General features: G+C 40.6%; 1 protein-coding gene across 10 annotated transcripts in view; it reads right to left on the bottom strand.

Moving 5' to 3' along the window:
- The window catches only part of neo1 (neogenin 1), a 216781-nt gene extending 193659 nt beyond the window's left edge, over positions 1-23122 (bottom strand). For 8 of the 10 annotated variants that reach the window (XM_011487714.3, XM_011487724.3, XM_011487703.3 and 5 more), the window contains exon 1: positions 22510-23121. In XM_011487714.3, the coding sequence (XP_011486016.2) occupies positions 22510-22600 (91 nt within the window). In that variant the 5' untranslated portion in view covers positions 22601-23121. Of the gene's footprint in view, positions 1-22509 lie in introns of all 10 variants that reach the window. The other 2 variants (XM_020712122.2, XM_020712117.2) reach the window with 1 other exon arrangement.
- Between the last annotated feature and the right edge of the window lie 3859 nt (positions 23123-26981).

Here is a 26981-nt window from a genome sequence, read left to right on the forward strand (position 1 = left end):
CTGCGCGCTCCCGCCCGACTACAGTTCATTTCCTGCCTTTATTGTTACAAGTGCTGGACTCATTCAAAAGTGGATGAAATGGTGGGAGGCCCAAACACTATTTACTCAGCAGGGAGAGACATGAGTCCTTGGCTCCCTAATGGCTTCCTGAATTTCACACAATTGTTTCCCTTCAGGAAATCTTATCTATGCAAACTGTGGACGCGCTAACCAGAAGGCCCACAACACAGATGCTTTAAGATGCTAACAATTTTAATCTACAATGAGAAGATTGTAGCTATGTGAGGTATTAATGCACCAAATTTACTTAACATGTTTTTTTTTATTAAATTCTGTTGATTTGGAGAACAATTCAAAACCGTGGCAGCCTTAAGGCACTTACAAAACCAAGAAACATCCAATCGAGATGTGTTTTCATTCATTCTGCTTGCTGAAATACAATTAAGTTCAGATCGTTTCAGTAAGGCCAAACTGACTTGACTGCATTTTATTAATAGACTAAATTAAATATATTTTTGGTGATCTAAAAGAAACAGAAATATTAATATACAAAAAGCATAGTATTTAGGGGGATCAACCCCTTATCAGAAGATTGTTTGTTTCCCGCGCTTCCCACCCATATGTCAAAGTGTCCTTGGGCAAGAGATTGAACCCCACTTTGCTTCTGGCGGCTGAACGTTGGTGTCATCAGTGTGTCAATGTCTGTGTGCATGTGTGAATGAGACTGTGACTGTAAAGCCCTTTGGTCTTTCTGAAGCAATGTTCACATCAGGCATGTAATGCACGTTTAACCCTTGTGCTATCTTATGACCCCACCCTTACATTGACATGTTATTCCTACCATGAGGAATATTTCATGTATTCCATGGACACCAGTGAAGACCACAAATCATTGAAGAAAAAAGGGTTCAGCGCACTGTCTTGTGGGGTCCAAATGACCCAACTCCCACTGTTAAAGTGCCTAGGATAGCACAAGGGTTCCAAATCTCATGAATCCTGGTCCAGACTTTTTCTTTCACAGCTCTATTTATATATATGTGAACATATATGAAAGACTTGGTGTCAGATAATGCCAGTTGGGCACAAAGCGCAATTTTTCATTTCTCCTCTATGATCAATTTTCAAACAGTTGGCACTTCCGTGAATGTAAAGGGATGCCATCCATACTTCACAACCAAATCTGAGTATCTGAATCGTAAAGTTTGATCTGGTTTAATTTTTAACCCCCGTTCACCAGAAGGGCAAAAAAATGGTCGTAGAAACTTCTGTAGCAACGCAGGAGTTATAAACACGGAAGGACGAAACGTGCATAAACGCACTTTTCATTAGAGGTGGCTGCTTTAACGTGCTTTACCAAGGGTGGGGTAAATATAGCACAAGAAGGTAGTAAAGCGCTATATAAGCATACACCATTCACAACAAACAAAACAGACAGTTAAGTTTTCCTTCAGATTTCTGTCAATCCTCTGTCATTAATGAAAACACAGCGGTCAATTAAAAATCACGAGAGGACGTGAAAGAAATCGTTTTATTTGAAATAGCTAGTTTACATGTAGGAGGCAGTTTTATCCAAATCGGCAGGTTTTACTGTGGGGTTGTAGGGTTAGCAACTCAACCCATGAAGCTTCAACTTGCCTGTAGCTACAACCACTGAGTTTTGGTGTCACACCAACCAAGAACTATTTGCATTAAAAGGTTGTGTTGCAATTATTATAACCCAGAAGATCAGATTATCAGTAAGAACAGCTAAGAAGAATCTGGAATTTGCTTTGAAATAGAAAAATGCAGTCCTGAATTTAATGCAAGCATGTGTAGAAAGACATCTTTTTTCATCTTTCATGCAGGACGTTGCTTTAAATAGGCCAAACAGTGTTTATTGCAGAGCTAGACCCACTGAATACAGCATCAGATGAGGCTGAGTTCCTGTTTATGTTGTAGGGAATGAGGCAGCAGTAAGCAGCCTGTAAATTCTATGAAGCTAAGATAAGTACTATTTTAGATTTCTGTTTAAACACCCACCTGTATGTAAATTCCTAACTAAAAAAGCCGGTTGCACTATTTTACAACAGGTATGTGGCCTGAATATGTGTGATTCTAATCCATCAACCGCAAACATGACAATGATGACAAGGTTTCCTGCTGAAAATACACAACACCGCTATAAATAACAGCTCAAAGCAAATACTGTTTACTTTTGAGAAAAATACCAGATGCTCAGTCTTTCCTGGAGGTTCAGAGATATTTAGTGCAACAGAGTGTCATTTCCTATTTTTCTGCATGAAAATGACACTGAAGAGAATGCTCTAAATGATTCCTGATCACGCGAAACATACGGTAAATGAATACAAAAAAGTGTCAGTAGACAATTCAAGGCCATTGAAATGAAACAGAGGATTGGGCAAAAGATAATAAACCAAAACCCATCTGTTTATTTGCATACACCTCTGAGGCGCAGGCATGTGTGCAGCCTCTGCGAAACCAGCAGTTCCATTTCAGATTTTACACAGGAGAAGGGGTTAAGCTTCTACAACACACACGTGAACCACAGGTATGTGTGAGACTGGCAGAAACACAGCCCATAAAATCCACACTCAGCCTCAGCATAGCACGAAAGGAATGTTCTCTGAGCGCTTCACTTAAGGCCTTTATCCAGGAAAGAACACTGACCCCCCCACCACCCCATTTTGAAGCATGTGTGCAAAAACAAGAAAAATGCTAAAGGAGCTAGAATCTGGGCACAATAGAGGCTGATAATATGGATGTGGCCAAATTATTTAACAAAAGTAGCTCTGGTCAAGCAAAAGCTTCAACCAAAAATTGGGAGCACTTTGAATCAGCCTCTCTGACCATCGTTGTTTGGGGCCAAAAGAGGTGCGTGACATGGGTCTGGCCCTAAGACACTGCCCCGCCAGGCTGGGAATGTAGCGGCACTGTGGGGGGAATGAGAGAGGGACAAAGAAGAGAAAGAAGGGGTCCAATCATTCAGGGTTGATTGAGCAGGAGAGCTTTATAATTAAGTCCCCTGTCACTCCACAACAAAAAGCACCCCACAGGCTGGTGCAGCTAATAAAACCACCGCCCTTTAGAAGTCAAGACCACTTCTGACATCTCCTTTTGAAGGGGTAGAAAAGTGTGCAACTTGGTGCCGAGCTTAAAAAAAAAAAAAGTCTTGGTATCTTCCGGCTGAATGACCGGTTGCCTCGTGCTGAAAATGTAGCAGGGAGAGGAGCCAAAGATGACTGGAATTAAGCAGCTTCCACACCTGCTTGATTAAATGTTCTTGGTGCAATTTTCATTTGGACTTGCTAAACTTCACTACAATATGAGATGCCATATGGCAGACAGACTGCAGGACATATTTTAGGATCCTGCTCAGACTGTGTGCTCCGGGAGTAAAAGAGTGCTCTTGGAGTGAATTTGTTCAGCAGGTGTCCAGAAAGCTTAAATGACACGCTTCTCCACTCACAACTCATTTAGACACCTCCAGGTGTAAGAAGTGCAGAAACAGAAGAGGAATTTCTACACAGCTATCAATTACACAGAAGTTAAAGAGTACACACAGAGTCACAGTTTATTAGATGAAAAACATTAAATGTAATTTCCAGGTACTGTTATTGGAGACACAGTGATTGTTCGGTTCAAAAAATGATAATATCTCACAAGACTGTGACAGCTTAAGGCAGGGGTGTCAAACTCATTTTCACTGAGGGCCACATCAGCATAGTGGCTGTCCTCAAAGGCCCAGATATAACTTATACATGTAACAAAATGTAATTAAAAAAAATGTAACTACTCCTTAATGTTAAATAACATTATTTTTTTGTTATAACTTTTTGATTCTGTCAGGTTAGGTAATATGGACAGTGTTTAAGTCCTATTGTATATATTTCAAGTCTAATTCCCCCTAGATATGAATAAATACACATTGATTTTTATTTCTATTTTAGAAAATTTAAAAAGTTTATGCTCTTGCGGGCCACATAAAATGAGTCATTTTTCTGTTCATTCCAACACCACATGAACGCAGCATTGCTCTAAGTTTACATTTTTCTATGAGGAGCATCATATATATATATATATATATTTTTTTTTTTTACAAAAGAAAAAGTATGTAAATGTATAATTTTCAATCAAAACATAAGCATGAATTATCCAGATTCCATGGTATTTCTTTCTCTTATGAGGTGGATTTTCAAAACACTCCTGGTCGGGCCCTTCCATTAAATTTTAGAACCACATGTGGCCCTCAATTTAAAAAGTTAGCCCAGCCCTGGGTTAGACAATCAACGTAAATCAGTAGAGAGAAGTATTTCCATTCACCCATATTTTCATATCAGTGCAAAGCTGATTTGAAAAAATAGCTTGTAAGAGTCACCTGATTCACGTTGATCATGCAAATGGTCGAGGAGTTACAGTATTTCAAAAAGCATAGTATTTAGGTGTCGCCAGCAATATCTCCATAGATACAAGGTCAAAAATGCTTTGTCTTAAGTTTAAACTCAGATTGAACAAGTGAACATTTATAACCAAAAAATAGTTAGCATAAATATTAACAAAGTTTTGAGTCCAAATTATTGACAAAGTTTACAGCTCATTTCTTTGAATTTTTTGAAAGCTTTTTTAGGTTTCAAAAACTAAAACCTGACTCACCAAAAAGGAGACAGCCATGTATTCAGGAGAGTAATAGCTACAGAGCTACACATCAATAACCCAAATAAGTGCTGCTGTCTGCAACACTCTTTAAGTGCGCGTGGCTGGGGGGCGGGATAAAAAATTTAACATGTATGCAATTATGTCAAACACCCAATCCTAACATGATTGGGGGGGAGTGTAAATGAACAGACAGGTTTAACTGTACTCATTAATGTTCTTCTCTCCGTCTTCTTGATGGGATATCTCATTAACTGTGGGTAGCAGCTGGCTTGCGATCCCACCCCATTACTGCCCCACTATGCCAAAAACCCCTCTACCACTGGCCCTCCCACCTTTCCCCCCATCCACCTCCCCCATGTCTTGCATGACATCTGTGTCTCGGGGTCCTGTGATGGAATGCTGCTCGCCTGCTTTGGCTTCGCAGGTGATCCCCTGCTGGCTGCGTGGAAGCCACAGCTAAGTGACCTGTCGCAGGCGCAGGCGTCGAGCTTCAGCTGACTGTGTTTAAGACTCCTTTCCTTCAGCACCCCCCGGCCATCATCACAACAAACAGGCCAAGGTCACGGCTGTATTTGAAGGCATCTCCAGAGCCGTGTTGTTGCAGGTTTTAGTGGATGGTGAGTGGAGCCAAAGCAAGGTTTCAACTTTAAAAAGGGATGAATAATATGCAACTCTAATACAAACAAGCTTGGAATCTTAATGGGATGTATTACTCTCCCCTGCACTTATGGTCTCGGGCGGTCTGTAGTTTCCCAGTCTGCTTTCCAGTCCGAAGGCTACAGTCAAGACAGGTATTGGAAGCTGCATGTTGCATGTTACATCATGTGTATTTACACAAATGGCTTTTTCCATTTACATGCTGTCCTAACCAGATAAAGCAGTGATCCCTAACTTCAAATATGCATGTTGTTTGCTAACTTTGTTAGCATGGGGATTTAAATTTAGCGGCCAGTACAGCCGCTTTAAGAAATTAGTGGATGGATTTTTCACACGTGACGGAGCGACTTGTCATGCGTCCAAAATGTGGTGGAGAATCCAGCAGTTTTCCAAAATTAAACTTCTTTAGATTATAAATACAACAGCAAAAATGTAGTTTGTCTGGCTTTTTTCTCTCGTTGTGGCCTGGTACCAACTGTCCTACAGACCGGTGGCTCCGAGAGCACTGATGGAAGCCATGAATATGGTTCTCATAACCAGAGACGGATTCAGGGAAACCATGATTTGTGAGCTATATTTCTACCAAGACAGTATGAAACTCACAAAGCCTTTTCCTGTTGACACTCAGTACTCAGGAATCATATGAAAGGCAAACTAGTTGGAAATCTTATGTAAACTCTAATGCAATGGTCACAAATACGATTGCCACCACGCGATGGGGAGGCATTGGTAGAATCTTTAACATTTCTCACAGTCGCCCAATTTTTTGGAAAACCGTTGGTGTGGTCATGAATGTAGACAGCGGCCATCAGTCAGGTAGGGATGACGCCACAAAATCTGGGGACAGCTGGGCGGTCCAAGGGTAGGTGGCAGCACGATTGCCGGCCAGCAGTAGCTCTGATTGCATGATGTGTAAATGTCTCCGGATGGCAACCATCCATATCAAGAGCAACCGGCCACCCTGTAGCCCAGGTGCATATAATCCTTGTGTTATCCTATGACCCCACCCTTAAATTGACTTGTTCTCTCTACCATGAGAAAGGTGGATAAAGGTGAAAAGATTTCCTGTAATCCATCCAGTGAAGATCACAAATCATTGAAGAAAAAAGGTTCAGAGCACTGTCTTGTGGGTCTAGATGCCCCAACTCCCAATGTTAAAATGCCTAGGATAGCACAAGGGATAAAAAGGGGGCACTTTATAAGTTTTAGACTAGAGGCCACTCAAGAAGCCAAGTAAGGTCAAAGCCCCAGCGCATAAAACGAACGGTCCAACCACAGCAGGATTTATACGCAGCGGCCGGAATTGCCAGATTGACGCCTGGTCATCGCCAAGGCCCCGACGCATGACAGTCGGCCGATATACAAGGTCTGTTTTGTTTTTATTTTTTTTACCAAAACAGCATCTATGGAACTCTTATTTAAATCCATTAGAGAAGTGAAGTGAGACCACATTGATGACTAGAATGAATCTAGTACACTGCTGTTTCTGTGCTGCAACCTGGTGTGATGTCAAACCTTTAGTTTAACATTGTACTTTATAACACACCATAAAAGAGGTCTTCATTAAAAATTAATTGGAAATTGTATAAATATATATATATTTATATATATATATATATAAATGTGAAAATAGGAGGCATGTTGTTTCTGTCTTCCGGTACATACATTTTTCATTTGTAATGCTGAAAATGATTAAAAATCAAATTTGCCTGCAAAAACTCCTGAATTCAAGTATCTCTGCCTGACCAATCAGCTTTTAGTCACCACTCTTGTAAAAGCCGAACCCCCATTTGACTCACTTCAGGCTTGAAATTTGATTATTTCTATTTGGTCGCGTGGGACTGCATTTCACTGTCTACCAATTCAACTTCAAAGTATTCTAAAAAGTCAGTGTCTTTAAAACCTAATTTTAATTCAACTTTAATTTAAATTTAGGGGGGCTCATCATCTTGCACGTACACGCTGCTGAGGATCTCTTTAATGCCTCTGCGAAGCATCGAGAAACAAAGGAGATAGTTATTTCCATGACATCATGAGGGTGTATTTATGCAGTACTTTCACCATTTCAGCTCCGTCTCCTGACCTCTTTTAGCATCAGATGAGTTAAGAGTCGAGGAGGACGTGGCTCCAATAACACGGTGTAAAGTCCGTGCAGAGGGGAGCTCCCCGCAGCACAAAGGAGCTTCTATCTGATGCCAAACTTTTCAAAGAGACGTTTCAGCTTGAACTCCGCTGCAGAAACATTGATTAATACCAGGAGACGTTTTTTTCCAGAGGTCATCACAACTGCAGGTGTAATCCAAACACAGCTCCAGTTGGATCTATGCATAATTAATATAGGCTGTTTAATTGTCCTAACTCTAAGGCTCAGTGGGTTTATAGACTTGATGTTTGAAACTCAAAGATCATCCTGCTGAAAGTCTGCCATGGAAAAGTACTGAGTGGAACACAGAAAATGTTCTTTCTTCCATTTTTGTTGACTTTTGAACACACAGAATTGACTTTCTATAGTTTCCAAAGCAGACAAACCAGTTTCCACCTAAAATAAAAAAAAAAAGCAGAGCAAGTCTTAAAGAAATGGCAGCACCTTCAGAAAAATCTGCTGCAGACTTTTGGTGAAACATAAGAAGAAAGTGATCATGTTACCAAAGTTTAGAACGGGTCATCAATACTCAACAGTTTAAAATTAAAAAGATCAGGAGTTTCTTCTACTTTTGAAAAACTTCTCACCAGGACAATTTTAGGAATCAAAGTTTTTTTTACAAGACAAAGCCGCAGAAGTTTACAACTCCCAGCTGTGAGGAAATCTGTAATTTTCTCCTAAATAAAGCCTTTTCACAGTAAAAAAAAAAAAAAAAAAAAAAAAAAGAGCCTTGCCCTCTTTTTGTCCCAGATGCTGAATCACAGGCATCACAATGGTCCAAACAGCCAGAATGAAATCATCAAAGTGTATAAGCAGGTTGACTCTTGGCTCTTTTTTTTTTTTTGCTCAAGAGTTGGTTCAAACAACAAAAAAACCTCTGAACTTTCTTGATAAAACAGCCCTTTAACCTCAGAGGCTTGGCATACGCCTTTGCAAACACCCACCCAAAGATACACACACACGCAAACACACACACACAGAGCCTTGTGTGAGGCTGCCAAGAGCCGCAGCCGGTTACTAGACGGTGGCAGCCAGTTCTCCAGAGCAGCGATCACAGTCCTCTCTCTGTGACTGCCTGCCACCCCACCCTTTCAGCAAATTAAGCATTGCTTTGACTGAATGAAGACCATGTGCACAAGTGAGTGACACCTAACGACTCAAGCTGTGTCTAAATTCACTCCCTAAACCCTAAAAGAATATATAGTGCAGAACTTCCAGTGCCCTGGATTTTAAGGCAATTTGGCCACCATGCTCATTACTTTTATTTCTTTTTTTAAACACCAAATATGAAATCTCCAATTTCCCAAAGTAGAAACATAATAAATATGAACATTTAACGAATACTATTCATGAACCCACTGTGTTCTGATTCATGTTACATTTTTTCTCATGAAAAGCCATTGAAACGCAATGCATTGTGGTCTATATTCGCCACTGTAGCAAGCATTGATGCACACTGGTTTTTCGCACTTCTGGGCAATTTCTAGGGCACTGGAATTGTAGATTCGGACAGCTCTACAAAATGGCAAACACAATATTTAGTGCACTAAGTAGTGAGTAGTGAAGGAAGAGTACAACGTCTCAACCAAAAAGAAGGAAAGAAACAAATTATCTGAAGAAGACCATCTGATCTGTTAGAAATATGAGAAATAATATAACAATATGTACGCTTTACATGATATGTATTGATTAATGAATCAGTGGGATTTTTACCTTATGCACCTTTCCCAGAAAAGCCCAGCTGAGAATACATTCAGGTTAATTCATCAAACCTTGGACGTCCTCCAAAAAGACAGCAGAGAATAAATTCATGTCTATGGACTGCAGGGTGTTGGACCCCCAACAGCTATGGTGCAAGCAAATGAAGGTTATTAATCCATCTTTCAAGAGGGGCATTAGTCTCTCCTAATTTACCTCGGCCGCCAATGGGAATGAAGGCTTAGTTCATCGAAGAACAACTGGCTGCGGTGCAAAAATCTCACACAGTTCCACGTGGAGACAATCTTTACTACCTGCAAATTCAGTTTAAGTAACTGAAGACGTGCAGAGACTATTCATCCATCCGTTCAGCATCGCAGGTTGCTGGAGCCTCCCCCGCCACTGAGGAGTGAAGGCGTGGTACAACAAAGTCCATCACACACTCACGTTCACACCTAAAGGAAGATTTAGAGTCACCAATTAACCTGTTAAGCATTTCTTTAGACTGCTGGAGGAAGCTTTGGAGTCTGGAGAAAACCCAAACATGAGAAGAACATGCAGACACAACCCAGCTGGGATTTGAACCAGGTGCTTCTCAGTGTGAGGCCAGAGTGCTAACCACTACCCTGCAGTGCAGCCCATTAAATATTATGTCTGTGTTTAATAGCTTGAATAACTTCTTATATCAATGAACATGTTTTGGGTCAATGGCAGATTAACTATTCATATACCATATTCTTCAGACTACAGTATAAATCCTAAGATTAACATAAGATACATAAGATTTGTCCTTAAGATTTGACTCTCAACAGAAGGATTTTCAGCAAGTAAAGAGTCAGTGTTAAAGATACAACCAGAGCTAATTGTTTCTTAAAGGCAAATACTCTGAAAAAACGCAAACAAACACTTTAACATAACAAAACACATCAAGACCATCTTGAAATCTTTATATACATCGATGTATAGCTGTTAAGAGCTTCTTTGCCTTTGACTTAAAGATATCAAAGCCTTTCTATGCTACTCCAAAGATGTAATCTCTCCATCCTAATCTGGGTTTATCATAAGCAGGGGTTGACATAGTCCAGAAATTTGCACTGGCCCACAGGGCCAGTAGTTTTTGAAAGTTACTGGCCCTGCCTGAAAGTTACTGGCCCGACACCGCGCATAGCGGGACCCGCCGCTTCGCAGGTGCTTGCAACTTTAGGGGGGTCCGGGGGCATGCCCCCCCGGAAACTTTTAATATGGTACAATTTGGTGCATTCTGGTGACATCACTTATTTCTACACTTTTCAATGACTGAAAATAGACCATATCAAACTTAAATCTGCTCTAGTCTGTTTCAGATGTTTTGAAGAGAGCACTGCAGTGTAGTAGGTAACACTAGTTCAGAAGTTTTCATGGTGCTTCTAACGGCAAATATCGCAATAAATCATAAACCTTAAATGTGTTAAAACAATCTAATGGCAGCTTGAACCATTTAACGAATCAAATAAATCCCTTAATGCATTTGACCAATCGGATGGACGCCTTCACATTGTTGACCAATCAGATGGAGCACCGTTATGTTAGATGTTTGTAACCTATGTCAACGTGGGTCATTTGGAGTATAATTTTTAAACTGGGAATGGTTATTTGGTTATTTTGCTGTTTGTTTATATACCGCAAATTATATCGTTATCGCAATTTTAATCTCTGATATCGCATATCGCGAGTTTTCCTCATATTGTGCAGGTCTAACTGAGATCATTCAGCTAACTAGAAATACTTACTGCTTACAGTGTTGTAAAGAAAAACAAAATTAAGTAGTTTAACATTCTACTGCATTTGAGTCTGAGATTCAGGTATTTGGAGTTGCCTTTGATTCTTTGACATTCAGCTTAAAGCTTAGTGGATACAGTTTCATCTTCAATGCATTCATTAAATATCTTGCTGTCCATACTACTAATTATACCCACTACTCCATCCAACATATTCCTATCTATTCCTGCCATGTCTTCCACACCTCTGACATGCTTCAGTCTCTCTTCAGTGACGGTGTCGGATTTATAATCAAATGTAATAATAACCCACTGGCTTGTGCCTTCATTGTTGCTGTTTAACATTGTTTTGTATTGAATTGTTACATTCAATAAAGTTTGAAAAAAAAAAGTAGTGAGCGCGTGCCGCGTGGTGCTCGGCAGTGAAAGCCGCGCGGGCGCAGGCAGGAGAGAAGGAGAAGTGATCAAAGGTTTCCCATAGAAAACCTTGAAGTCTGAACACAGGACTAGCAGAAAAACTAAATTATGAAGAAGAGGTAAATCTACACGTTTTCGCAAAATTTACTTTATTGAAAAAGGTGAAGAATATATAAACCGTTAAATATTTTAGTGGCCCGAGCGGACAAGTGAAAAGTAAAGTCTTGTGGTCCGCACTGCTCGAAAAACAGGACCGGGCCAGCGGACAAATGGCTATGTCGAGCCCTGATAAGGCCTCATCTGGTTGTTTTTCAACAGATAGGAGTCAAGGAGGAATCCCAACTAAATGCTCAAGCATCAGCTGGTTTCTCCTTCATGCAGAGCTGGGATTTCTAAAGCGTTCACCCCACCCTCTGCAACAATAACCACCTCCAATGAAAAGTCTATGTAAACACACTCAAATGCGTGTTCCGGGCTTCCATGTTCAAATTCTCGCAAGGCTGCTGAACACGCGTTAAAAGTTAAATAAGGTCCAACTTTGACCAATTAGGGACTCAGATTTCGTAGTGACAAACTGATGGCGTCATTTTTAATTCAAGGAAGAGCAAACAGTTAAAAAATTGAGAAGAAAAGAATAATTGATGTTCCCAGTGGCCGTGTCACACAGCCACTGTGAACATTTTGCGCATACTGTACAGGTGAAAATTGTTCATATGTAAATATACTAGGGTTGGGCCGATGGACGATATCATCGTCCATCGTGATGGGTGACTGACATCCCGATGGAGAGACCACCATCGTGATGCCACGCCCCCGCCACGTTGCGCGTCGACACCATAAGCCGCGGTTACATGTACAAAATATCCTGATGGGATCAATGGTCGGATTAGACTCCAACCGTGTAGATGGGCCCAGAAAAATGTTTTCAGAATGTAAAAACGTTCACTAAGGTCACAATTTCGGTCGGAATAAATCATTCGCACATGCGCAGTATTCGCACATGCGCAGTTTGAAAACCGGAAGAGGATACAACTTCCCCCGAGCGGCTTTTTTTCCAAACTTTATTCAATATAACAATTCAATACAAAACGATAACAGCGCCGAGCGGCTATATATATTGACATGTCAGCTCGGTAAAATACGAGATGATCTTCTAAACGTGATTTAATAATGTTACGGTTATTATGAAACACCTGGTCGCTCATCATTTGAATTTTAATCCGTGTGGTCAGTGCTTTTTCTGAACGTAGCCAGGATTAGCAGTATGCTAACACGGGCTAACAACATTAGCTTTGGGTGGCGCTGCATGCTGTGAATAACATCAGCCTTTATTTAGTCGGGACACGACTGGAAACACAAATCCACGTGATTGTTTGAATGTTTTCTAAGGACTGAGCGACATTTCTGCTTTGATGCTTAAACCGCTGTGTGTCTGCTGACGATCTGAGCAGTGCTCAGACACACTTTTAGACCCGGTTCTGAGTTTGATAGCTCGTCCCCCTAGAGCTGCGGGACGGATCGCAGTCTTAAATCTCCCACACATACCGCTCATGTACCCCCCCCCCATCAAACACAGAGCTGTAAATCCGCACTCCGCCGGTCCACTCCGCCAGTTAAGTGCGGGAGCGGACTACTTCTTTTCTATCTTGCTTGTTACTTTTTCTGTTAAAGTCACTTCCCTCAGTTTATACTGGATCACCGCGGATTAACCATGAAAAAATGAAAAAAGCAAAATAACGAATAGCAGTTATATAAGAACGAAAAATGCAAAAATACCCCCCCCCGACGATGTCATCGTCCATCCCGATGGTTGACAGCAAACATCGTCAACGGCCAATTTAGGGGACATCGCCCAACCCTAAAATATACATAGAAAACGTGACAAAAGTTGTGGTCTTTATGCGAAATTTTCACAGATGTATCAGGAAGGAATCACATTAAAACCATACAAGTATGACTAAACCATGCAAAGAACACATAAATCAATGTAGAAAATTAACCGTGCGTCATTATTGCGCTGTTTATATGCAATTCAATAGTGATTTGTGAGTCTGTTAAATAATTTTGTACGTGATATGTGCGACGTATTCGTGTTATAAATGTTTTACCTCTGTGGTACATACGTGAGACATATTTTGAACAGTCATGGAAAGCCACAAATTTCCATGACCACATAAATGACGCACAATTGCGTAAGATTTACGTAGTAATTGCGTATAAACTACGTAAAATACGTGTAAACTGTGTAATTCTCAACAGACACAAAACGTGAACAGTTCAAAAGCGAATTCCCGTAAAGACCTGTTGACCAAAACCTTTGGCGGTCATCTGTGTACGTCGACGAATGATGATTGCAAGAAACACTTATGAGTTATGTAAATCAAGCATGTCTCTCAAAAGACCAAGATTTCATATGAGGAAAATGTAGGTAGTGGTTGTGTGACACAGCCTTAAGGAAGAGTCCAGCTACTGCAAAGCGTCGTTACAACAGGTCAGTATAGATAGTTCTGCTTCATTCACCCAGTTTTATAGACAACACTCCAGTCTGTAGAAAACTCTACCTGGCAAAGTAACCTATCTTTATTTAAGAAATGAAATGTCAAGCAGACAAATAAATTTGATTGAAATTCTAGCAAAAACAAGCGCTTTTCTGGCAAAGACCGTTAAGCCAGCTTTAAGTTTTGATTTGAAATAAAACCAGTGGGAGCCTTACGAGCTGTTAATGCAGAGCCCTGGCACATAATATGCCTCATTTATGTTTAACACAGTTCATCAGGTTGGAATTACTTGACAAGCAGAACATCCAGTATATTATAATCCTGTAAAACTGCCTTTACCGACCCAGAGAGGCACGGCAGGAGCTCTGCAAAAAAAAAAAATTCTGAAGTTTGGGGAACATTTTTTATGAAGGCAAAAAGTCTCGCCTCCCTGCTGAGCTGGTATAAAGATCCTTTTGGGAGCGCCACCAAACCCAGGTTTTGCTTCAGAGCAAAGCCAAGCAAAATATGTCTTTGTATTACACTACTTAAACTCAACATCAATATACAACTGCTCATTGCTGCAATTATAAAAGACAAGCGGTCCATCGCAAAAACTTTGAGACCATAATTTTCCTGTAGAAGGCTGGACAAGGCCTCTCTGTCCCGAAGAACACGGCCAACTGGGACTGCAGCGCAGCAAAATATAAATAAAGCAGAGAATAGGCCCTTTCATGCAGAGATTATACAATACAGAAGACACACTAATTACTGCTGGTTTTATTTTGGGTGTCTGTAGCGTCTGTGAGCTGGCACATCAGGTGACTGTAGCGCTGAAACACTGTTAGCTTGTGGATTTTCCAAAATGAGGATAATCTCTGTCTGCTGGTGTCATTTGTCTCCATTGTAGCCTCACATCTGTGACTTTTTTGCTCAATGTTACAACAGTGTGAGTTCAGTGTCCCCATGCAATGATTATGTTATCTTCGGCACCAACAATAAACACTGTCGCGCCATTTAGAAGCAGTTTTTTTTAATTTTGCGTACAGTGCTCTTATGTTGAAGTATGCTCTTCAGTGTCTTACAACATCGTCTTAAGGCCCGTACACACCGGGACGAATATTCGCCAGGCGTTATTCGCCAGCGTTTTTGTGTTCACACCCAGGCGATTTTCGCTGATGATGAGCCGAGCGAACATGCAATTTCATTCCCTGACATTAGATGGCGCTTAATGTAAACAGAAATACCCCTGTACACAAGGTGGCGCTGCCCTTCTTAAAGTCGCTTTTCACTCAGAAGAAGAGAGCAAATATTTACGCACTTGTCAGAATCATACAAAGAAAACATGAATATTTCAGGCAGCAGTTGCTCCAACTGGTGCTTGGTTCGGGGATATTTTAGAATGTCAGTCATTATTTCTTCGCGGCTGTGTAGATGCAACTCGGCGTCCATCTTCTTCGCTGGTATGTGTGCTCAGCAAGGCTGTTTTGTGTTTGAGCGCCCCCAAGTTGTGTTTTACTGTAACTTCAGAAGCTCCAGACACGTGTGCAAAAGCGCCATTCTCATTGGTCGAATAGATTTCGACGCAAGGCGTCAAAAAAAAAAAACGAACCCGAGGCGTTTTTTTTTTTGACGCTTTGACGCGTGGCGTTTTTTCGCGTCGGTGTGCACACTCTCATTGGTGCCCTTTGTTTAGTCACGAGGCGTTAAACGTCGGCGAAAATCGCCGGCGAAATTCGTCCCGGTGTGAACGGGCTTTTATACGTCATAGGTCGTATCACACAGCTTCTACGTACATTTTGCACATCTTGCATGGTTACAAATTGGTCATATGCGAATATATGTGGAAAAACTGAGAAAAGTTGTGGTCTTTACGTGAAATTTTAACAGATGTATCAAAGACTAACAACGTTAAAACCACGTAAGGAGTACGAGTAAACCAACGTAGAACATAACCCGTGCGTGATTATGCGCTGTTATGAGCACTTAATTATCGATCTATGAGTCAAGGACGTAATTTAAGCGTGACGTGAGCCGTGTACAGGATATAAAAGTTATACATCGGTGGTACATGCGTGAAGTCCGTTGGACATACGTGGAATGGTTGTGGAACGCCACAAAATCTGTGAATCACACAAAAACACATGCAATTGTATACAATTTATGTAATAATTGCGTATAAACTACATTAAAGATGCTTTAACGGCGTAATTCTCAACCAACCAAAGATTTTGAGCAGCTAAAATCAAATTCACGTGAAGATCCTTCAACTGAAACCCTTGACAGACATCTGCGCACATCGATGAATGACAAATGCAAGAACTACGTATATCCCACATGGATCAGGAAAGATAAAAAACAATGAGATATTTAATAATGGAAAATGCATTTTTAAGTAAGGTTTGATTTTGACTGGTTGATTTTTTATTTGTTCATATATCGCAAGTTTTATCGTCATCGCAATATTGATAACTGAAATTGCATATCGCGAGTTTTCCTCATATTGTGCAGCCCTACTATCAGTCAACATGGAATCGACCTTTACAGGATATAAACATTATTCACATCTATGATTTCATTGTCCTTAACATAAAAAGTGCAAGAATTTATAATTTTATCACTATCAAATTCATCCTTTGTTCAGTTTAAATTACTAATGATGTGAGAGCTGCAGTGCAGACTCTGCTATTTACTGATCACTTATTTATGCCGTTCAATCACTTATGAGCTTCTAATGACCTCCATCCACTGAGGGATGGATAAAAAGCACAGTTGGCCAAGTACATGATTCCTATTTCACTAATGAGCCTCAGCCAGTAGGGTTTTGTGCTCACTTTACTAATAGCTGTTGACAAAAAACTTTGTCTAAACACAAACATACAGTATATTTAGAAAGTAGTCATTTATAGCACCACCTGTTGATGGTATGCAACCTAGTTAGTCGTGGGATCTGATTCACCATTAGGTTTTAAAAAACAATCTGAACAGTTCCAATTGAGCTGCAAAAAATCATTTATTTAAAAATATCAATGCATTGACTTTAAAAAAAGGCTTGATGTTCATTTTCTAAGGTAAACACTAAAAATTCGAAGCCTAAAAGTCCCCATATTTGTTCAGTTTGGATGACCAGTTATGCAAGTTTATGTTTAAAATGGTTTACTAGACACTAGAATTGGATCCAAACTTTAAATGAAACCACAATTTTGTCAATCAGAAACAAACACAAAAACAATGCTTTGCTTTTAGTTTTTGATATAAATATGAACAATTTAAAATCACCTGTTTCCAGTTCTAATAACCTCTTAGGTTAAAACTCTATTTATAACCAAACAATAAAGTTTTGGGATATAAATTTGTAGACTAGCAGCTGGTGCAGGACTGGCAGATAGGAAATCAGGGTTTGATTCCCTTTACGCTACTCCCTAACAAGGGGGGCCAAGTCTGGGTCCCCCTGTGCCGGTCCATGGTCCGGATAAAATACAGGGTTGTGTCAGGAAGGGTGTCCGGCGTAAAAACCTCTGCAAAACCACCTGTTTAACTCAGGAAAAGCTGATTAACTGTGCCAAACGCTGAAGAGATATGACAAGAGGTGAACAACAACGCCAATTTAAAAACTAAATCAATTTTCAATCAAAATGCATGAATTCAAAAATTAAATAAAACTTGTGATTAAAAATAGAATTGATTCAGTTTTCTGTCAGTAATTAACCATGCCTTGTGTAGGTGAAAGTATGTGAAAGTGTGCATGCGTGTGTGTGTGTGTGTGTGTGTGTGTGTGTGTGTGTGCGTGTGTGTCTCACACTCATGACGTGTTTAGGTCTCCAGAGCATGACGCGGGTCCTACAGCTTAACTTCATCAAACCAAACCAGGCTGAACTTTTCATGTGTCACAGCTCAAGTATCTCCCGCCCGTGACTTTAACTTTAGAAACCAGTACCAAATTATTACCGAAACCCACAATGTTCAGATTGTTTCAGCATTCATATCAGATCGTTGACTTCTTCTGAAAGGTACACAAAAACCCAGACTCGTGCAAAGCCTCCACTGATCTATCTAAGGAGATCTGAGGTCACTACATTAGCTGCAAGTAAAGACACAGCGCTCTCTGTCTGAGGTTGTGCAAAAGCATTCAAGGCTTCCAAAGACAGCAGACAGTTAAATAACAGTTAAATAACCAAAACAGATGCGTTTTGAAGTAAGAACCTCAGCTGAATTAAAGGGTTGAAATCTTTTATATACCTTAATTTTATGCTTTTGCATTTTGCTTTCAATTATTTAGAGCAAAACTGATCAGAGAAGAGATAATAAAGTATCTGTTTATGGACCACATAGATAAAATCTTAATCACTCCAGTTAGTCCTCTGCTCTCCCAGACATTATTCAACTCCAGTATCACATAATCACAGCAGAACAGGAAATGAGGTTAATAAATACAGCTTTCTTTTTCCCTTGCGTTTTTCAATAAAATATACAGGAAAAACGTGTATTGATGTGAACAAGCTGCAGCTACTTCTACTTCAAATGCAGCTGCTGTTGATCTTGTGAGCGACATCGCAAAGAGACGTTATAGACGCCTCAATGGCTTCTAAAGACTTTTTCTTTTTATTCAAAGTCCGAGCAAGTTGCCCTTTTATTCCTCCTTTCCTGTCGACATTTGACACTGACATAGAAAAGTGCACCTCTGATATCTTTTTCAGCACAGCAGGAGCCTCTCTGAAGCACAGAGGAGCCGGCGTTTTGAAAGGAGCTGCGCCTGGACCAATAAGAACGCAGAACCGACTTGCACAGAGGATGATGATGGTGATCTGGAAAAAGTTGAACATCTATTTCCACGTTTTCATATTGAAAGGTCCCCCCCACCCCCAAAAAAAACCTATTTATTTGGAGCCCATGCTTTCCACTGAGAGGCAGATTAGCTTAAAAGGAAAAAATCTGTCTTTCCTAACAGTCAGAGCGAAATGTTCCCGCTGTACAATGACATTTCTATTTCCATCCAAATCACAGGCAAACCTTTCAAAATGTCAGTTTTACTGCAAAACGTGCGACATGGTTTTCCTTTTTTTTTGGACCCATTAATGCTAGATTTTTTTTTAAAAGTTCATTCCAAAAAAAGGCTTTCTGGAAAGCTCAAACAGTGGATTTATTGACAGTTTCAAAACAGATTTTTTTTAGGAAAAAGTGCAACATTTACTTTCAGTCTAGGCTTGAACAGTATTCCTGACCAGTATTTCAAATTCAAAATCAAAACTGTTTTGATTTAAAATTTGATTCCATCCAATTGAAGTCAATATATTGGCAATATGTATTTCTTTACCAATTTACACTAAAAACTGTTGATTTTGGGTATAAGTATAGATTTTTAAGCCACGTGGATTTCCAAACTGGTGGAACTTTGACATAAATTGTTGTTATTTACATTGAAAACTAACATTTGTTTTTTAATCAAAGTGACAGATCACGGTTTGACTGGATTTACCATAAATTCCGATTCCATTGAATATCCACTTTTTCATAACTCCTTTCAGTTTAGCTTGGTTATGAAAGAGAGTTTTTATATATTTACTCATTTAAGCCCTTGGTCGATTCCCAGGGGGCACTATGAGCTACATCCGATGTGGGTCTTTAAGCAAGACCCTGCTCCTTAACAAGCGGGCCCAAGTCTGGGTCCCCCTGTGCCTATCCCCAGCCCCAGCATGCCTTGGAAGCCTGAATCAATTTCTGATAATGCACACTTTGAAGGACATTAACCCGCTTATACCATGCTCACTTACAGAAGAAATACATATTCAATCAGTTTTTAGTACTTTATTCTTGTTATTTTTTTCAGTTTGGATTGCTTTTTTCACAAAAAGCGCACTATTTTAACCGGTTGAGCTGGCACCGACCTTAACAGCAGTGGCAAAGCAAAGCAATATGTATGCTTATGGCTGCGATGAGTTAAATAAAGCATCATTTCAGAGGGAAAGTTCACCTCTTACCGCTTGTTTTTGTCCAAATGATGAAGCAAAAGTTAGTTTTAAAGAAGCCAGCACTGTGATATGGAATATTTAAGCTATGTGAGCAGAACTTATTTTTAAGGTGTGCATTATCACTGTGGATTATCACTTTTTAATCCACACCCAGCAGCCAATCAGAATTCAGTATTTTCCCGAACCATAGTATAAGCAAACAAACAAGATTGCGCGTCATCAACAGGTGGTGCTCCAAATCAGTGAAAAAACGGGGTTTCTTTCCACACAAGATTGTTGGGCAGTTGACGTTGATGAAGTGAGCACCAAACCCTACTGGCCTGGGTTCATTAGTGAAACAGATGAATCACATACTTGGCCAACTGCGCTTTTTATCCATCCCTCAGTGGATGAAGGTCATTAGAAGCTCATAAGCGATTGAATGCCATAAATAAATGATCAGTAAATCCCATACTCTGCACAGCGCCTGAGCCTGCAGGAGGCTTTTATCCATTCGTCACTAGATGATGTCAACATGTGGATGTAGATGCTGGTATATATGGAGTCAAAATAATCATTATTTACTGGATTATAGACAGATAATGAACAGATGATACTTTTTGAGAAATAAAGCCAACGGAATACTTTCCTCTTTGTATTGGAATGCGAGACCACCAGCACTCTCCAAACAGCAAACAAGCCCTGAATTATGTTCTTAACAGCAGATTTGACAAGGAGGACCACAAATGCACCAAAGAAAGCACGTGTTTGGAAAGTCTGCATTTCAGGTGGTCTTCCAGTGAGGGGTGGGGGCTTGAGAATGCTGGGTAAGAGCGTAGGATTGCCAAATGTTTGCACATTTCAGCAAGTTGTTTGCACTGTCCACAGGGAGACAATCAGCACACAATTCCTTTCCAGCAGGGTTACATAGATAAGATAGTGCCTAAATGAATTTTACACTCCTCTGCCTGGGAGTTGTTTACAAAAGTCTTACTTATTAAGGCATTTTAGAAAAAAAGAAAAGCCTAGAGACCAGCACAAACACATGGACTGAACCTTTGCAGGTAATGTCACAGTTAATAGAGACTTTTGACCCCTTAAACCAAACAAAACAAATGGAAACTCAGAGTTTGGGCCACAGCTCAGAGATAAGTTGCAGCTACAGCCAGGACCTAGTTCTGAATAAACAGATATTTTCAGAGGAAGGGGACCCCACAATTAGTAATGTGAGACTCTCTGCGTGTGGGTCCGGGTCCAATTCTCTGGAATCAATCAAGACTCCCAAAGGAACTCGGCACCCCCCCAATCTTGCAGTTTTATTACTCTTTCCAGAGAGTCAGCCTGTTTCTCCCTGCCCCCATCCCTCTTTTGTATGGATCTCCAGCAAAGCCAAGGAGGGGCTTTTCTCTGGCTGCCTCATTCTTCCCTGCCTACTACTACTGCAGATCGCTTTTCATTCAGGAGAGTCTTTCATCAGGCTCCACGCACAGGACTGCCCCTCCGCCAGTACAGGCGCGTCTTTCTCCATCTTTATTTATTATTACCACAAATATCAAACCGATCAAATAGAAAGCATACTCTCAAATTAAGCTTACACGTCATGTTTGATCCCTCAGCTTAAAATATGACTTGGTCAAGTTGTGTTAATGTCTAAAGATGTGCAGCCATCCAAAATCTGCTGATTTCTCCCACAACCCAATGAGGTGGGTACACTTGGCGACAATCACTTTCTTATGTCAGAGAAAACAAGGCTTTACTGCAGCACCCTCCTTTCCAATGTTTGCACATCACCTGAGCACACACCCAGATTTAACCAGCCACTATAGGGTGCAGGTAGAATATAGAAATGCATGCTATCATCATATCATTTCATCTATCCATATTTCTATCTTCTCCTTTGATCATTTTATATGTTTTATAACTTTAATGTTGAACGCTCTTCCTGACATTACCCTCTACATTGACTTGGCTAGGGACAGTCACAAGGTTTGTGCCTTGTTGAGGCTGTATTTGTGTATATATTCTTTTTTTGTCTGTCTCGCTGCCCATTCCTATGTTTTTTCATCTTTTACTTGTTTGTTTTTTCCTATTTGTGTTTTTTTATTGTTGAAATTTTTATTAATTTAATTAATTGTGACTTGCACTTGGGAGGGGGGCATTGCCCCCCTTTGGCCCATGCCGATGTCCGCCCATGCCTGAGCATGCAATGACGCCCAGGTAGCAACATGTCTGCAGGTCTGATGCCAGTCTGCTATTCAACAGGGGTCACTAATGACCCTAAGTGGGAATTTTTGTTGTGTTTTTATTTTGATGTGATTTAAGACCACCCAGGCAGCCACACGCACGCCCATATTTATGAATGAGCGCGATTCAGAGGGGGAAAATGTGCTATCCAGCCTTTCACTTGTAATTACATCTGATCCACAGGCATGCTGGGATCAGCCGCATGTCTGTGAAGGCTTTGAGAGACAAGCTGAGAAACCTATCAGCAGTTCAGCTCCCACAAGGCTGGATGGAGACAAAAGAGGGGGAGGAAAGCGCGCACGGAGAGCGCGTTGCTCCCCAGAATTCATTCAAGGCTGGTGTGGAGTGAGTTTTGGAAAAGGTTGGCAGTGATTGGAAAGTTAGTGCAATAGGTGGTTGAGATGCGCAGATCAAGCCCCCCCCCCCCCCCCCCCCTCCTTTCCTGCCCCCTACTTTCTAACTTCTGATCTAATGTTTGTAAGTTTGCGCCGTGGAGACGCGGGGAGGCTCTTTACCTTTGTCGACATGCTTTGCGGCGCCGCACTCCGTGCGGAGAAAGGTGAGACAGAGGAGACAGAAGAGCCACAGAGCTCCCCGCTCGGCCATCTCTTTTCACAAACCACGAATCTTTGCAGCCTTCAAGAATCCAGGGAGAGCCGCTAACATAGATCCTTTTAAAATCCCCGGCCGCCTCCTGCCAATGCACAAAGGAGGGAAAAGTTCAAAGTCCCCAAACGCGCAGAACCATCCGGAGCCCCGTACTTTGAAAACTGTCCGGATCCAACATGTAGCTGGAGGGAGGAGAGTGGGAGCCGCACGTTTACACAGTTATCTCAACTTGGTTGAAGCGGAGCTGGTAGGAAAACACGCTGAAATCAATCCATTGCCACGGAGGCGCAGCCTCTGGAAGCTTTACGCACGTTTACGCAGCCGCGCTCCGGCCGCACAGCTGCGATTACGAGGCGCGCGCACAAATAAGATCTGCAGAGGGGAGAGGAGAGAACGAAAAGAAAAAAAAAGGATAAGATCCGGGCAGCAGGAGAAATCTCCGCCGAGACCAGATCACTGCTCACGAACGGGACGTAAGAGAGCGGCGTGTTGAAGGGCTGGATCTCCACCGGCTCCACGGAAAACCGGGCGCGGACTCCCGCGGAAGTTTGGATCGTGCCTGTTTGCTGGTGCAAGGTGAAGGCAAACACTAAAATGTGGCGTGGGATTTCCGCTCGCGGCAGCAGCTTTGACTGAGGCTCCCAACGTCAAAAAAGGCTGTTATGACCCGTTCACACCCAGAGTTTCATAATCATTCTCTGACTCACCTTTCTACATCAAATGTGTTGAACTCTCATCTAATTTGACCTAAAAAAATAGCCTTCCTTAACAAGAAACACAAGTACAAATGTATTAGTGATTCAAGATAGGGAGACATTCTTATATTAACCTGATGAAAATTGTGTATTTAAAATGCTTTTGTGGCATTTTTCTGATGATCAAGAACATATCTAAAGATATTATTCAAATTGCTGTGAATCCAGAGCACACAAAAAAAGGCTGTTTGAAACTGATCAAATTTGGGATGTTGAAAATTTGCTGGGTGGGCCACAAGCTCTCTGCTCCTCTTCATTCTGATGCATCCACTTGATTGATGACGTGGACTGGGGGGTAGACTTACTCCACGCCAACAGTCCCGCCCACAACTAAGAGGGGAATTTCTAATGAACTACGTCCTAGAGAAAGACACAGGTTTCTTTATTTTGGCTAAAAACGGCATAATCATAATTAAAAGACCACTAGGAACACTTTTACAATATATCAAAGGATGATCGGACTTATAAGTATCTTTCTTTCAGAGGTTATTTTAACTTTAAGATTCTGTCATATCAAAATCCTATGCAATTATCTATATTTTTATCTGTTTTCTGGTGTTTCAACCAAGTTGAAACAACCAAACCACTTAAATACTATAACTGCCACGACAAAAAATAGTTTTTACCTCCTCAACTTTAGAGTTTTTATGATTTTGCAGATGAGGGAAGAAGAATTCAGCTGAAAAGCTGAGAAACAAGATAAAGTGACAAAAAAGTCGGAATGCTGTGAATCTTCAGGTAAATCTACTGTAAAGGTTGTTGTCTGACTTTATGCATTGACTCGAAGTGAAGCAGTCGTTACTTTGACACCCAGGGAAAAGAAAGTTGCCTTGAAAAGTCTGATAGAATAACCACACTGAATGGAGCAAAAAAAGGAAAAATGACAACCATCTGTCTTCTATTCCTGTTTTGTCTGTTGCAGGGTCATGGGGGTCACCAGAGCCTACCCCAGCTACTTCAAGGCAGAGGTGGGGTACACACAGACACGCACACACTCAACCTATGAAGTTTGTTTTTGGACTGTGGGAGGGAGTCAAAGTGCCTGGAGGAATGCAGAAGTTTGCATGAGGTGAACATGCAAACTCCACACAGAAAGAACCCAGCTGAGATTTGAACCAGAGTCTTTCTGCTGTGAGGTGAAAGTGCTAACCACCACACAATCCATTTATTAAGGTTAGTAATGCATAATAATGCATAAAGTGGCTAAAACTTTATTTATTAGTTAATTAATGCTTTGTTAACTAACCAATTGATAAAAGCCCACCCAATCCCCACCACCGGGATTTAAATCTGTATTTTAAAAATCTTTTAGACAACAGAAAAACACTCCAGACACGTCTTTTCTTAGAAAAACTCTAAACATCCCAGATGATGGGAAAATTGCATATGTTTTTAAAGTTTAAAATGCTGTTTTGTAACCTCACTCTCATCAAATGATTTTAAAAAATGGTTTGAGTTTATTTTGTTGATTGTTTCAAGCATAGTCATTGGAACATACTTCCTTCAACACAGGAACAGCACATATATAAATAAACAAAAATAATCCACAATCTGAGAGAATCCTTGTATCTTGCTTTTCATTATACAACTGAACTCAACAGTGAATGCTTGAAAAGAGGTGAGAATAAACAGCGTCTCACGGCTGTGCTTCATTCTAAAAAATTCAAAATCGGAAAGTTGTTTTTAAAGGTTAGGGAAAATTAAGTCATATATCTTTTTTTTTTTTTGAAAGGATGGATTAGAAATTGAAAGGATGACAGCTTGTTTGCAGTGTAATTATGAAAGCTAAAACAAGAGGTGCTGTATTCTCCTTCAACTTGTGACTTGGCTCAAGGGGGTAAAGAGGGAGGAATAGCCTCCACTGGAAATAGAAGCACTCCAATACTGGCTGTACCTCCTTGTCACAAAGCATTTCACTTGTATGCACACACAGAACAGCTCCCCCCACTGGTTTGACAAATCTACAACACGATCCTCCAACCTCTGTGGCACGATAAAGCCCCTTTTGTGTGTCAGCCGCCGCTGCCTGAGAGCTGCCCCACTTTTAAATGTCAAACATTACATCAATCTTCAAGATAATAGTTTATTTTTTATTGATTGCACAGTTTGCATCACACTGAAGGTTATTGTGTTCTCTGTTTCTTCACCACACAATCCCAGATCTAATAAAAGATTAGTTCCAGAAAAGAACATGAGCATTAATAAGATCAACAAAAACATTTTAGCAATGAGACGTTTTGACTAGAATGAGATGAGGTAAGGGGGTTTGAAGTGTGCAAAAGTATATAACATAGTATTTAACAGAGACTGAGAAGAAATCTGATTCTCAGGTTGCATGTTAGACAATGAAGTTATGGATCTTTAACTGGAAAGGTTGTGATTCTAATAGTAAAAGCCATGGATGTCCCTAGAAAAGTCCTTTAAGGTATCACAAAAAAGAATTTATAGATGTATCCTCACCAGCTGTTCAACGGAGGCATCAAGCTTTTCCTGAAGAAAGTCTGAAGGAGCCTCAACCCCATCTTTTTGGGAAACCCTGGGCTAATTTCCATCCATCCGTCCATTTTCTTAACCTGCTTTATCCCTTCTGGGGTCACAGGGCTGCCAGAGCTTAACCTGGCTACTGTATATTCAAATTGCAAACTGAGGGGTAAATTTAGATCAGGCAGAACTTCTCCAGATGCTGCACTGATGAGTCAGTCAGTCCAAGGCTCCATCTTTTTCCTCACTTGTGAACAGTGACAGGATTCTCCATCTGCTCCAGAGGGAGACTTACTCCTGAGCTTCACTCCTCTGAGAAAAAAAAAATCCTCAGATTTGGAGATGCAAAGCTGGAGGAGAACTGATCAAGTCCAAAGGACCAGATCCTCAGCTAATAGCAGGGAGAGGAAAACCACACTTTAAAGTTTCTGGACCTACAGTAAAGACATTCATTTCTCTTATGCTACAGATGGCAGATGCTTAAATTAGCCCGATTACTATAACTAGCACATTCAAGTATTTATCAGAGTTTTATTAACCCTGTAATGACCATTATATTAAAAAAATGGACAGAAAATTATTATTTTTTGGGAATTAGGATGTTTTTTACGACTGAGTTTTAGGGCCACAAAAAAAAGTAAAAATACGAGATTTAAAGTTGTAAATTTACTAGATTAAAGTCAAAGTGAGCATAAAATGAACCAAGTGAATGCTGTGCAGCAGCAGAGCAGACTGACTAAACTCAATTGAACAAGTGAGCTGATTGTTCATGATAACGATCCAAATGTTTGGAAGCTCATTTGTTTGATTTACGATGTATTATGGTTTTATTTATTGATGGGTGGCTTGCAGGATCTCTGCAGACCGTTGATGAAGACGTCGGTATCCCTGCAGCTGTCCACTTCAGTCCTTTCTTCCTCCACCAAAGACAAGATCTCTACGTTTGTTTGACGCTTCCGTCTGAGGGGGAGGAGCACTTTTTGGCATTTTCAGCGTTTTTATGCTAATATAACAGACTACTTTCTAAATAATTTTATAATGAGATATAGGTCGTATCAATTATGACTCCATGGGTAAAGATTTGGTAAGTTTATGCTCACAAAAAAGTTAGTTGAATAGGAAAAAAATTAACATGAATGTTT

The sequence above is a fragment of the Oryzias latipes genome, chromosome 3 (assembly GCF_002234675.1).
Source record: "Oryzias latipes chromosome 3, ASM223467v1".
Lineage (NCBI taxonomy): Eukaryota > Metazoa > Chordata > Actinopteri > Beloniformes > Adrianichthyidae > Oryzias > Oryzias latipes.